Source organism: Sorex araneus, chromosome 2, assembly GCF_027595985.1.
Source record: "Sorex araneus isolate mSorAra2 chromosome 2, mSorAra2.pri, whole genome shotgun sequence".
NCBI lineage: Eukaryota > Metazoa > Chordata > Mammalia > Eulipotyphla > Soricidae > Sorex > Sorex araneus.
Genome location: NC_073303.1, coordinates 355,997,330 through 356,011,533, shown reverse-complemented (window position 1 = coordinate 356,011,533; position 14,204 = coordinate 355,997,330). Strand labels below are relative to the sequence as shown.

At 46.5% G+C, this 14,204-nt stretch overlaps 1 protein-coding gene across 2 annotated transcripts in view; it reads left to right on the top strand.

The window, feature by feature from the left end:
* The window catches only part of LOXHD1 (lipoxygenase homology PLAT domains 1), a 138,619-nt gene that overhangs the window by 20,194 nt on the left and 104,221 nt on the right, over positions 1 to 14,204 (top strand). For both annotated transcript variants that reach the window (XM_004606103.2, XM_055128225.1), the window contains exon 5: positions 5,924 to 6,022. In XM_004606103.2, the coding sequence (XP_004606160.2) occupies positions 5,924 to 6,022 (99 nt within the window). The remainder of the gene's footprint in view (positions 1 to 5,923; positions 6,023 to 14,204) is intronic.

The window sequence follows — 14,204 nt, the reverse complement described above, 5'->3', positions numbered from 1 at the left end:
GGCGTGCGTGTCCTCGGGGTGAGACAAGGAAGCCGCAGAGCTGATGCCTGGAGCAGGTGCTTTCTTTGAGCTACTAAGACCACCCAGAACTCTCCCTGAATTCCCGTGGTTCTGGAAAGGCACCAGTGATTAACTCCATCCTTAGTTCCTGTCCTTTATTTATTTATTTATTTTTCAGGTCAGTATGCCACTGAGTTTGATCTCTCTTGGCTCTCACTGACCTGCCTCAGAAAGAGCCCGCAAGGTGCGGGTGGGCAGGCTGCACACTGCACAAGCGGACCTGGGAAGGAGACTGCGCCACGGGAGGCGTGGGTACCTCTGTGGTCCTGATGGTGGCAGTTACCAACAGATGGCAGTAAAGGGTCTTGAGGCTGGGCTCCGGTTTTCTCTTCTGTACGAAGGCGCCCCAGGGGCCTGGTGATGGTCGCGCTGTGGAAAGGTCAGAGAGAAATCAGTTCTGGAGAGAATTTTATAATTAGATCATCGGCTAATGTGTTAGGCTAGGACAACTCTAGATAGAGCTGGCTGGGTGGGGGCATCGGGGGGCACAAGTCCTGTCTCTGTCACTGGGTCTCGTTTCTCTGGCGCTGGCTTGGGAAAGGCAACGAACTCCTCGCTTCTCTGTCCTCAACGTGACCTTCGCCCTCTGTCGGCTGTGAGTTTACTCTGTGCCAGCCGTGGGCTGAAGACCCAAGACCACCAGACCTGGGTCTGGTGCTGCTGTCCGTGACGCCTACCCGCAGGAAGCCTCAGACTGGGCCCCCTTCCCCAGTGGACATAGGGTCACCAGGCTCAGCATAGTCACACAGTGCCACGTCAGGCAGGAAGAGCTGGATTTTTCTCTGCCTCTTCACGTCCACGGAGACGGAGCAACAGCTCTCCAGTATTTGACGTCCTGAGCTGCTTTACTAGTGGTTAGGAGATTCCATCATTACTGCAGAGACCCCCTGCACTGCACCCTGGGCAGCTCTGTCCCCCCTCTAGGCCATGGCTACCTGTCACCCTGGCACAGAATGGGTCCTCTATTTTTATTTATCTGTTGTGGGGATGGGAAACACTGGTTATGTTTGGGCTCTACGCCTGGCTCTGTGCTTGGGGGTGAGGTCTGGAGATATTCAGGGGAGTTTGTGGGGCCAGAGATCAAAACAGAGCCAGCTACATGCACTGTATATAGTGCCTTGGTCCCTGTACTATCTCTCTGACCTGGTTTTTGTATTAACAATGATTTTATTATTTTAAAAAATTTAGATCCCGTGATCTATAATACTGTTCATCATAGGATTTCACACTTATTATGTTCCACCAAAGTGTTGTTTCCCCCACCGTTGTCTCAAGCTCCTCAGCCCAGCCTCCCTGCCCCCTTGCCAATGGAAGGTTATATCTGTTGACCATTTCTGAGGTTCTGTTGTCTTTGGCCATTTGTTGCTTTCTTACTACGTTTCTCTGTTGCTCTTATACAAGAGCAATCGTTTTGAATTTGTCCTGCTCTTTCTGCACTCGACATAATGCTCTCCAGATCCATCTAGTTAGCAGCAAATTGCCTGAGTTCATCTTTTCTTACAGCCAAGTAGTATTCCACTGTGTATATGTGCCACCGTTTCTTTATCCAGTCATCTGTTCTTGGTCACTGAGTTGTTTCCGTGCCTTGGTAGTTGCGAATCGGACTGCAGTGAACATAGGGAACGCAAATGTCTTTTCAGAATAGAGGTTTGGGTCCCTTGGGAGAGATGCCAAGAAGTGGAATTACTAGGTCATATGAAAGCTTGAGTCTTCATTGTTTGAGAAGTGACCCTATTGTTTTCCAACATATGTCATACCATTTGACATTCCAACAAGCAGTGGCTATGGATCCCTTTTACCCCACATCCACACCAGCACTGGTTGTTTTTGTTCTTTTTGATGTGCTCTAGTCTCACTAATGTGAGGTGTTTCATGCTTTTTTTTTTTTTCTCATTTTGAAAGGTTCTAAAAGGAATTAAGGCCAGAATAAGATTTCATGGCATAGGAAATATAATCAGAAATTCAAATGTCTTTGTCTATAATGAGGTTTTATTGAAATATAGTTATGGGCATTTGCTCATTTCTTTTTTTTTTTTGAGGAGTTGTACCCAGTGGGCCTCAGTGCTGCCCCTAGTCCAGCCCTTGGAGGACCATGAATGCCAGGGATCGAACCCAGGTCTCCTGCGTGTAAAGTGTGTGCTCCACCCACTGAGCTCTCTCTCCAGCCCCGTCTGTGTAGTTTCCAGCTGGTTTTGCATTCGGCTGCTTTTGTGACCCGAATGCAGAGTTGAGGAGCTGTGCCAGAGACAAGTGGCCTGCAGGAATTGTGGTGTTTAAGGCAAACCAGCACTGACCTCTGGCGCTGAACTTGAGGCCATGAGGCAAGTCTGTGGGGAGACCCGACTTGGAGCCCCTCTGGCATCACTGGGCAGCTGCATGTCCTGGGACAAACCCCCCACCCCGACCCTTTGTCCCCTAAGCCTTAGTCTCCTCATCTGCCAATGCGCATGCCAGCAACTCCTGACCTGACTGTGTGGTGTGGCTGTTTTATGGATCCAGTGACAGGAAGCTGGTAACAGTGGGCACGCAGGCAGGTTAGGATGACAGGTACCCCCGCTTTTGAAAGGTTTGCATGACGCAGCATCACTTTCAGGAAGGAAGGATGTTAGTCCAATATTAGGATATTAGTCCGAGTACAGCACCCAGTGAAGGCGACTTTTGCTTTTGAAATGCAACGGCAGCAGCGTTTGCTTTGTACAGCTGTGGAGGTAATGGCTGCCTGGAGCAGCAGGGGTGGCCTGGCCCCGGCCCCTCCTGGAACTCTTTTAGGCTGTGCCTTTGTCCCGTCCTTCCAGCCTTTACTGTACGTGAGTGTTAGTTCAGGTTTGATGTGCTTTTCAGCATGATTTTGCATGCTATTTTGGGAAGCTGGGAACACAAAGGGTTTTTTTGTGTCTGTTTTTTTTTTTTCAATACCAGTGACTTCTTCATTTCATGACATTTTGGTTTCAAAATGGCTTTCTGAGAAGGGTCTGCATTCAGATAGCAGGGGAAACTGTATTTCCCCTTGAAGGCAGCTCGGCCCGCTGATCGCTGATGGCTCCCAGCCCTTTCTTTCTCCTGCCTTCTCCCTCATCCTGGTTCTGATGCCTCTGGGGCAGGATTTTCCTGGCTGTTCACCTTTCTTTGGCTGGAGGTTCCAATGGGATGGGGCAGGGAGATCAAGTTTCCAGTGTTGGGGGCATCTCCCCTCTCCCTAAACCCCAGAACCACTGGGGAAGCTCAAAACAGGAAAATCCACTTGGGACCAGAATTGCAGGTTTGCACCCGTTGAAATTTTGCTTCCAGGAAGCTGGGGGAGGGGGCTATCTTGGGCCACCATTGGGGAGGAAGGCTTGAATTCATGGTGCTGAGAGTTTGCCAGTCCCGAGAGAATGAAGCCCTGCTTTGTGTTGGCATCGCTCCTGCATCAATATATGCACGTCATCACAATTTAGGCTTGGCGCTGGGCCCGAGAGGGTTTGTTTGGAAAATGGCAAACCAGACAGTCTGAAGAGGGGATGTGGAGAGAAGAGGCAGAGCCACGAGATAAGCTGCCCTGTCCCTCTCCTGGCCCTCTCGAAGCACCCCTGGCTTCCCATCCCCCCCTCCCTTCCACTGCTGCTGCCCTGAGCAGGGCTGGATGCTCTTGGTTGGGCTACACTGGAGACTGCACACTTTGTGGATGGGCCCCTGGGGGTCCTGAGAAGCAGAGCCGCTGGGACGGCACTCGGCATGTGTGAAAATTGAACTCTTGGCCTCAGTTCCCCGCTATGGAGCTGCCTCCAGGTCCCCCCAAACTGGTTAAGGAGTACTAGTCCCCTCCCCTCCCCCCTACCCCTCCTCCATGCTCGGAGCTCACTTGACATCTGGGGACCCTGCTTTCTCCCACGGGGCTGGCACACAAGGGCCCAGGGCCCCATCTTGCTGTGGACACGCTTGTTCAGTAGTGGCTTCCTCTCGTTCTTGGATCCCTGCCTCCCCCCACCCCTCACCCCTTTCTCATGTCTCGGTTTGGGCTCCTTGCCAGACTTAGCCAGAAAGGCTGAAAGCTTCCTTCCCTGAGGCTTCACTCTTGACCCTGGACTCTTGACCCCTGACCTTTGGCTGGACTCCCTGTTGGCTCTCGGACAGCTCTGCTTCTCTGGGCCTTTCCGGAGCCCAGATACTGTATTGTTCCAATGCCTGCCATGGACTGCTGCTCCCCAGGCCTCACCTGGGTGCCCCCACATCTCCTGACCCTCTTCCTTGATGTCCTGGCGTCCATGCTCAGGCTCCAGGGCTGAGTCTCTGGAGGGTCAGTACGGAGTTGCCTCTGGCTTGGCCTCCCCGGCCTCCAGCCTCTCCTCTCCACTGACACACTAGGCCCAGAAAGGCTGCTTAGAGGTCACGGAGATGGGAAATCCACTTCCCCCAGGGGCACCCCACTTGTTCAAAGGATGGCCCAGCCACTAGAGCAATGAGCTAATATATTCCTCTTTGTCATACGACTCTCCACTTCTGACTCTGCCTTCTGGAAGTATCTGGGAAGCCTGGTGCTACTCCACTAATGTTTCCTAGCCCCCCCTCCCGCCCCATCCTCCTGTCCCTGACTTCCCCCACTCCCATTTCTCTCTGGAGTCCTGTTGGCTCTTCTGATGCACCCTTGATGCTCAGCAGTGGCCTCCGAGACCTGCCCCTATCCTGACCCTCTGTGCCAAGGGGTCCTGGACTTCCTGCCCCCATCAGAGGGACCCAGTCTCTGCATGCAGTGGCCCTGGTTAGGGCTGAGGAAGGACAGGAACCCAAATAAATCGATCCCAGAGGTCTTGCAGCTGGGGAGGCAGAATGTAGCCCCAAAGGGAGGCCTCTACCACTGTGGAGAACAAGATCAGGGTCCAGTGGACATGACTAGGACCTTCTGGGGACAGCCTCAGGTCCTTGAGTTTCTGGAAGGGAACTGGAGTCCTGCCTCATGCGCCACCCCTGGTCAGCTCCAGCGAGGCTGGACTTGAGAACCTCCAATCTGGCCTCCTCTGCATGCCCCAGTCAGTGTCCTGTCTCAAAGGATCTTAATGGTCAGGCAAATGGAGAGGACATTTGAGGGTGACTGCCCCATGGCACTCAAGTGAGGGACAGAAGGCTGAAAAGACCCTCTTCTCCCCCATGGGATTCACTGAGTGAGAGTCAGGGAGAGAAAGGGGGCTGGTCCCTCCAAGCCCGCGGAGAGGTCCAGTGCCCACCTTCAGGGCAACATGGGGGAGATCCCCTGAGGGTCCCCTGCAGTGTCTGACCGTGCTGTCTGCAGAGGGCCCATCCTTCCAGCACCCTGGAGCTGAGCTCTAGGAAATGCCACCCTGTTCATGTTTTGGTTTTCTCGCACATAAATCTCATGTGACTTCCACACCAGGGAGGAGAGTGGACACCTTGGGGAAGGTCGAGTAGATGCAGGGGCTTCAATATTCAGGGCATGGATTGAGCCCCTGGTTCAGAGGCATCTTGGATGGAAGCTGACTCCAAGAGAGTTTGTTCCTAGATGGAGACAGAAGCCCTATTTCCCTTTCATTTATGCTGTGCTTGCTCTGTAGCAATGGCCAAGTACCCAGTGTTATATGCCGACTGTGTCTCAGCAACCTCTGCCCCCAGCCCCCTGGTTTACAGAGATACAGTTGGCGTATAGCACTGTGTGTTTGGGGTATACAATGTGTTGGTTTGAGAGCTATTCTACTAGCAATGGCCCTCTGAGACTAACCGGTTTCTTGCTCTGTCCTGGACAATAATGGCAACGAGCCATTCACTGTTGGAGGGGAAGCAGGGGAAGCAAGGGCAGGCTGCTACTTTGGGGGCTCTGTTCTTCCCTGCTCAGGATCCTATAAGCTGAGACTTTCTCTGTCCTTGTTCCCAGGCAACAAGTACGAAGTCAGAGTGTACACGGGGGACGTCATTGGTGCAGGCACCGACGCAGACGTGTTCATCAACATCTTCGGAGAGTATGGAGACACAGGTGCTGGACAAACATCCTTATCCTTGGCTCATAAGCTATGCCCAGATGGTTTCTTTTGGTGCTGGACCACCCCAGCAGTACTCACGAGCCCCCAGAGCCATACCTGGCAGTGCTCAGGGCCATGGGGTTCTGGGAATGGAACCTGGGACCTCCCAGGTGCCAGACCTGCACTCTAACCCTTGGAACCATCATCCCAGTCCCCTAGAACCACCTGCAGATGTTTCCCGCTATCCTGCCAATGAGGCAGTCACAGACTCTTGTTTTCTCCTCTTCGAGCATTTCTTTTTCCTTTTTTCGTGTGAGTGGGTGGGTTTGGGTTACACCTGGTTGTGCTCAGGGCTTACTTCTGCTTCTGTGCTCAGGGACAACTCCTGGCTCTAGTGCTCAGGGGAAGTTGTGCAGTGCCAGTTATAGACCAGGGCTGGCTGTTTAACCGTTGTGCTATCTCTCCAACCCTAAGCATCTTTTTCTTGTGATGTGGCTCCTCGTGACCTTTCCTGGGTGGAAAGGTGCCGATCTTGTAAAACATGCATATGTGAGATGATTTCAGAAGAAGCAATTTTATTTGAGGCTTGGGTCCAAAATTTCCTGTAGCCCCCGCTCCACATCTCCAGGGAGACCATTCTCATGGACTCTCTTGATCTCCATTATGCCTGTCTTGAGTTATATTTGGGCCTATGGATATGCATGGCCTGATTCAATGGCATTCAAAGTTTGTGACAGACCAGCATGGCACCAGGGGACAGAATTAGACTCGACCTCACAGGAGAGGTGGGAAGCGAGGGGACAGAAGCAGCTGCAGGTGCTAGAATGTTCTGCAGGACAGTGCAACGGAAGCAGAGACTGGAGCTTCCCTCCTCCTGCGCCTGCCAAATGAATGGAATTACATGGGAGTCAGGAAAGCGGCAGAGACATCTGAATTCTGGACACAATATATGAAAGAATTCAACATGCATTGCCAAGTGTATAAAACCTTTTGAAAATGAGAGAAATCTCTGGGTGCCAGAAATGCAGGGGAAGCTCAAAAATGGAAGAATTGGCTGTGAATCGATGTTGGGGGCTCTTGAAGAAGGGAGCTTTTATGTTCAACACACTAAAGGATAGTTTTCAAGGAGAACTTGACCCCTGCATAAGACAAGGTCGTTGAAATTAGAGCCACACAGAAAGTCAGGAATTCCAAAGATTTTCAGGGACGTCTGCAGTAAAGATAGAGGGAGAACTTTGCTCATCGGTACAGTAAGGTTATCTCAGTAGGAGCTCTAGGTTAGAATATAACAGTTGTAGAAAAATCAATAGTTTAGACTTGCATACCTTGATTTTTATGCTGTGAATGAGATATAGGAGCCCCTACCCCTAAATACAGAAAACTGTGCCAAAGTACATTTGGGAGCATGGCATAAATAATGAAAGAACTGTCAGAGAGACCCACGGGTAAAGCATTGGGGGAAAGTCCACTTTCCCAGAACCACACAGCATTCATGTACACTGTCTACCATGATTTTACATCAACAGGTGTAACAAAAAATAAGATCTGACACTTCGGAGTTTTGCCTAGCAGAGAATGATGAGAAAGGCTGCAATTAATGATGTGTAAGCTGGCTGCATACATGGAACAAACTAGTGAGGGAAATAACAAAGCACCATACAAAAAGATAGCAAACAAAACTCAGGAAATCAAAATAGAATTATTAAGCATAAATACTTCGTGAATGGGCTAAAAAGCATGACTAGAATCTGTTAAATAGAGAAACAAGAGCTAGAAGATAAATATGAGTCAAACAGCTGTAGCAGAAAGATAAAGGTTTAGAATATATAAACGAGAGACCAGAAGACAGGGAGGAAAGAGTAAGTCACTATAGATGTTGGACATCATTTTAAAAAAGGGATATAGAAGGGGGAAAGGAGTTATTTGAAGAGATAAAGAGATAACGCTGGAACCTTTTCAAAATTAAGTGGAAACATGAGTCTTCAGATGAAAGTAACACATCGGATCAGGGAATAAGATAAATAAAAACAAATTTATATTTGTTTATATTGTGGTGAAACTACAGGCAAAAAGAGAGATTTTTTTTTAAGTAAATAGATTTTATTCAGAGGTCTCTGAGGGAAGGAGGAAGGGATAAGTGGGAGAGAGAATAGTAAGAATAACGCGCTCAAGAGAGAACACAGGCTTATCCAAGGGTGGAGGAAGTCCCTACACATAACCGAGCTTTACACACAAAAGTATGAAAGCATGAAAGTACACATCTCAAGAGGGGAGATGCGGGCGACACATATGCTCGGGCAACACATGTGCTCGGGCAACACATGTGCTCGGGCAACACATGTGCTCGGGCAACACATGTGCTCGGCCACGCGGGTGCAAGCAGCACATGGGCTCAGGCAGCATATGCGCGCCCAAAAAGAGAGATCTTAAACATAATCAACATTTGCAACATGGTCCAACAGGCTGAACACGTCTTGGCATGTGGAGGACCTGGGTGTGATTCCCAGCATTGCATATTCCCCCAGCTACTGCTGGAGTGACCTCCCCAAGTACAAAGCCAAAGTAGCTGCTGAGCACTACTGAGTGGGTCCAAACACTAAAATAAATAAATAAATAAATAAAAAGTAACCAACTAGCAATTTACCTTCTTTAAAAACAATTAGATTGGGGGCTGGAGTGATAGCACAGTGGGTAGGGCTTTTGCCTTGCCTGCGACTTGCCTGGGTTCGATTCCCAGCATCCCATAAGATCCCCTGAGCACCGCCAGGAGTAATTCCTGAGTGCAGAGCCAGGAGTAACCCCTGTGCATCGCTGGGTGTGACCCAAAAAGAAAAAAAAACAATTAGATTGATAGAAAATTCCTGTGATCCACCTATTGAAGTTTTTTTTATTGAAAATATACTTATTGTTCAAAGCAAGAATATAGGTCAGTTTAGAACTCTATTTTCTGCTAGAATTTTACAGAATGAGGAAAAAGCAGATGCTTTTTATAAAAACAAAGAGAAGGGGCCGGAGAGAGAGTCCAAGAGGTGCTTGCCTTGAACACAACTGACTCCAGCTTGAACACTTCACCTCATAGGGCCCTTGAGCATCACCAAGCAGTGATCCCTAAGCATAGAGCCAGAAGTAAGCCCTGAGCACTGCGGGATGTGCAAACAAATAAACAACTACAAGGAGAAGATTCTGATACATAAACCTAAACATCAATAATCACTGAAGAATATATTTTCAAAACAGAAATCATACTCAGAAGAAAGGAATGGAATGAAAAAAATGTTAGCAATAAAATGCAATAATTAAGAAGTCCACGCAAGCATTGATTGCATGAACTGGACTGGTAGTGATTATCAGGACCTCAGAGAACCTGAAATAGTAACAACTAGCATCTTTGGGAAGATGATTGGAGATAATGTGAGTTGAAACAAAATATTTCTTGGCTTTAGCCTATTCTCTCACCCCTAAGAGAGTGGAGATATTGATTGATTTCAGTCTGTAAAGGCCAAGTGTGCATAATAGAAAATAACCCCCAAAAGATAGAAATATGTCACTTGTATAAATGTAGATATATATAACTTCTGGCTTTGTTGTGGAGGAAATCAAAGGTGATCAAAAATTTAATAGAAGGCAGGAAATGAAAGAAAAGCAAAGATCAAGAATATGGCTACTAGCAAAAATGTAAATGTATAAATAATTAATATAAATAGAAATAAACACATCAGTTAAAAGATAGATACTCTCAGGCCAGAGAGGTCCTACAGTGGTAAGGTGATTGCCTTGCACGCAGCCACTGAGTTTGATCTCCAGCACCCCATGTGGTCCTCTGAGCACTGCCAGGAGTGATCCCTGAAAACAGAGCCAGGAGTAATCCAGGCACAGCTGGGTATAGCTGCCCAGTCCTGAAAAATATATGTAAACTCTCATATAAAGTATACATATAGAATTTTTGAGATAAATAAGATGAATAAAGTATACCAGGAATATATTAATACAGGAAAGAAGGAGATATAGCCTTTTCAGAAATTCCCAGATTTATTTGACTTAATGTCCCCTTTTCGTAAAGACAACATACTCAACATCCATCTGGAAATCTACCTTCTTTAAGGGAACAAACAGAAAATGTTTTCTGATTCCTCCTGCGGAAACTACCACCTCCTGCATTTTTCTAGCACCCCCTGCTGTCATCCACTTTGGGGTACACTGAGCTCTATTAATATCTTTTTAAATTAGTTTTTAATGTAATACCTTGTTAGAAATAAAAGTACATTAGATAATGACAAAAGAGAAAACTGATCTGGAAGATAGAATAATTCTGAGCTGATACACATATATTAATATTACCCAGAAGAACTGAGGCCAAAATGAATAGAGATCTTCTCTGTTTGGGGAGGGGCATACCATATGGTGCTCAGGGGATTAGCTCAGGGGCTGTACTGGTGTGGAGTTGGAGTTACTCTGGCAGTTTGGGGGATTGAACCTGCATGCCTGTAATTCTGCATGCATGTAATTCTGTCCTATGAGGCATCTCCCTGGCCCCTTAGGGAAATGTAACAAATACATAATCAGATAGAAATATTTTGATACAACACTCAATATCTAAGTGGATAAACCAAATGGATAAACACATATATGGTGCAGAACATTTTAACTACATAGATGCAAACATAGGCGTAATGAAAATATACAAGTTTCTTTGTCTGACTGCTCTAGAGAATATATATTTTCTTTTCAACCACATAATAACCACTCACTAAACCACAAAGCAAATCTTAGAAAAGACAATGTAGCAATAAATAGAGTAAACATTCTTTGATCATGACTCAATAACAGAAGAAACACCATTTCTTGTTCTGCTTGAGGAAAAAAAATCCTTTAATTTTCATTAAAAAAAATAGTCATCACATATAAGATCCAGGACATTTTGCAGAACATTGGAACCAGTGAGGAGAGAAAGTTTAATAACGTTTCTGGGTACAATATCAATATACAAAATTAAAAATAAACAAATGCTCCATTGGAAAATGTACAGCTGAGAGAGTCAGGAAGGTGGCCCAAAGGTCTGGAGCACAAGGGTTGCATGTGAAAACCTTGGACTTGATCCTCAGCACTGTATATTCTCTGAGCACTGCCGGGAGTGCACCCCTGAGCACCCCTAGTTGTGTCCTCCCCCCATACAGTTTAAAATAGTAACTATATATAGTGCCTATGAATAACTATCAGGAGAGCTGTCTGGAAAAACATAAATTTTAATAAAAGATTTACAGAAATTCCTAAATAAGTGGAGAAATATACATTATGCTCAATATAATGAATTAGAAAAAATATCACATTCAGGGCCAGAGAGACAGTATGAAGGTTAGGTGGTTGCCTTGCATGCAACCGACCCCAGTTGTACCCTGGCACTTAATATGGTGCTGCGAACGCCACTAGCAGGGCCCCCTGAGCACAGAGCTAGGAGTAAGCCCTGAACACTGCCGGGTGCAGCCCAAAACAACTATGATCACCACAAAAAGTCAACAAATTTTCTCAGGTTATTCTATAAATGTAATGCACTCTCAAGATTCTCAAAAGACATTGTTTACGACCTTTTGGAGCCAGAGAGCTAGTACAGGAGGTGAGGCGCTTGTCTTGTATGAGGCTGACCCTGGTTCAAGTCCCTGGTACTGTCTATGGTCCCAGAAGCATCGCCAGTAGTGACTCCTGTGCACAGAGCCAAAGAATAAGCCATGAGCTGAGCACAATCAGATGTGACCCAGTACCCCTCACCCCCACAAGGGTAAGTATTGCAGGATAGTTTTGAAGTGATAGTAATATTAAAAATCTTCATAATAGGAGAGTTTCATGCTGTGAGGACACTTTCTATGCTACTAGCTGTCATTCTCACAGGCTGGGTAAGTCTGGCACACTGCTTTTAGAATCAGGAGTAATCTGTACAGTTGTGAATTTCAGAGCCTTCTCAATCACATCTGACACTACTTGTTGACAAAATGAGAATTGATGTTTTGGGCATATTTCAGCTAGTCAGTAGCTTCTCCTTTTAATCATCTCATCTCCTTTAGAGCATTTTCACATTCTCCTGAGGAATGATGTTAAGATATTGCAGATCTCTAGAAAGTAAAATAGTCTGATTTTGATAGAAGGGAGAACAAACAAACAAAACCATGGGAGGGAACAAAAGGGTAGAAGCAGCCTATGAACCTGAGGGCAGAAGAGGAAATATTCAACCACTACTTCAAACAACTGTCTTGGAGGAAAGAGACTTGATCTGATTAGAGGAAGGGTTGGGTATTTTTAAAAAGACAAAGTTCCAAGCAAATATTAGACAAATGTTAGACAAAAATATTGGCATCTTAAATGTGGGAGGTGGGAACCCACTGAGATTGCTTTCCTTATGGATCTCTGAGTATTTTCTAGTTTTGAACTAATATAAGTTAAGATGGAGAGATACTTAAACAGAAAGATAGTGGGGTGGCAAGAGCAAGAAGCTGGTACTTCCGGGGAATGTAGACCCAGAAATATAACCATGGAAAATGGCCCGGGAGAAAGGCAGGGTGCAGGACACCCAGCTTGGTGTCTGTTACCTCCTTTAACACTCAGCAAGCGACACGCTTCTCTAAGTCTCTGTTTCTTCATCTGCAGGACAGAGTGAATAAAACTGCTCCCCCGATGCTGGGATGGGACAAGGATCAAGTGTGTGGAAAACTACCTATGTTAGGTAGCTGGAGTGTCTGATGGCTGTCACTGGTGGCTCAGTGGTCTGTTGGCTGCGCCAGCCCCAGCCCATTACCTGCTACCACAGCTGTGCTTCCAGCTCAGAATAAGCAACTGGTCTGAGCAGGACCATTAGATACCAGGTCTGGGAATGGGATGCAGGCCAGTTTACTAGATTGGGGCTCCTGAATAAGGCAGAAACCAAAAACCCAGGTTTGTGTCCTGGGCACAAGCAAGCCTTTACCTTGACTGGGGACTAAGGGGATGTAAGGCTCAGGATGAAGCAATTGGGTTGGCATTTTTTAAATCAATGTATTTTATCTTATTATTTGTTTTGATTTTAAGTTTTCTTACTAAGTATTTTTGAGGACCCACTGCTAATTTTAGGCTGACTGGCCAGGTGGTTCACCACAAGGGCATGAAGATGTGTTGCTGCTTGTAACTTGTAGGGAGTGACCCTGGCAATGCTCAGGGCCTCCAGGCCTGCACTGGACAATGCTCAGGGTGCCCCATGGTACTGGGGATTGGACCCAGATTAGGTGCATGCTATACTTATACCATAACCTGCAGTCCCTTGATTGGACTTTAGTTGAAGTAGCATTAAACTATAACATTATGTAAGTTTTGGGGGGACAGCACTATAATTCTATTACATCATTCTATACTACATCATAATCACCACCCAAATTCTAGTGTGGATCAATCAGTTGATCAATTAGCTGGTCAATCCATCATACATCAATCTGTCCATCCATCTGTCTATCCACCCATGCATCTCTCCGTCTATCTACTCATCCATCCATCAATCTATTCATCAATCCACCCATCCATCCACCCATCCATCCATCAATCTATCCATCAATCCACCCACCCATTAACCCATCTATCCACCTATCTATCCATCCATCCATCCATCCACCCATCCATCCATCACAATGGCCCTTCACCCAATTAATTTTTAAATTTTATTGAATCACCATAAAATAGAGCATTACAAAATTGTTCATGACTGCGTTTCCGTCATACAGTGTTCCAGCACCCATCCCTTCGCCAGTGCAATTTTCTAGCACCAGTGTCCCCAGGTTCCCTTCCACCCCTCAAGTCACCCAGCCTGCCTCTATGGCAGGCACCTCCGATTCCCTCTTTCTTTCTCTTTCTCTCTCTCATTTTAGGCATTATGGTTTGTGATATAGATGCTGAAAGGTTATCATGTAATCCCTTTCCCTGCTTTCGACACTCAGTGCTAGTCCAGAGTGATCATTTCCATCTAGTATTGTCATAATGGATCCTGCTCTATCTTAACTACCCTCCATCTCTCTCACCATTAACCAACCATTGACCAGTATTCCTGGTTCATTTTCCCTGGCATTGGATATTAGTGTCATACTGTTTTGTTTTTATATCCCACAAAAAATGCAGTCATTCTATATCTGTCCCTCTCTTTTGACTTATTTCACTCAGCACCTTCACCCAATTTATTCACTCCCT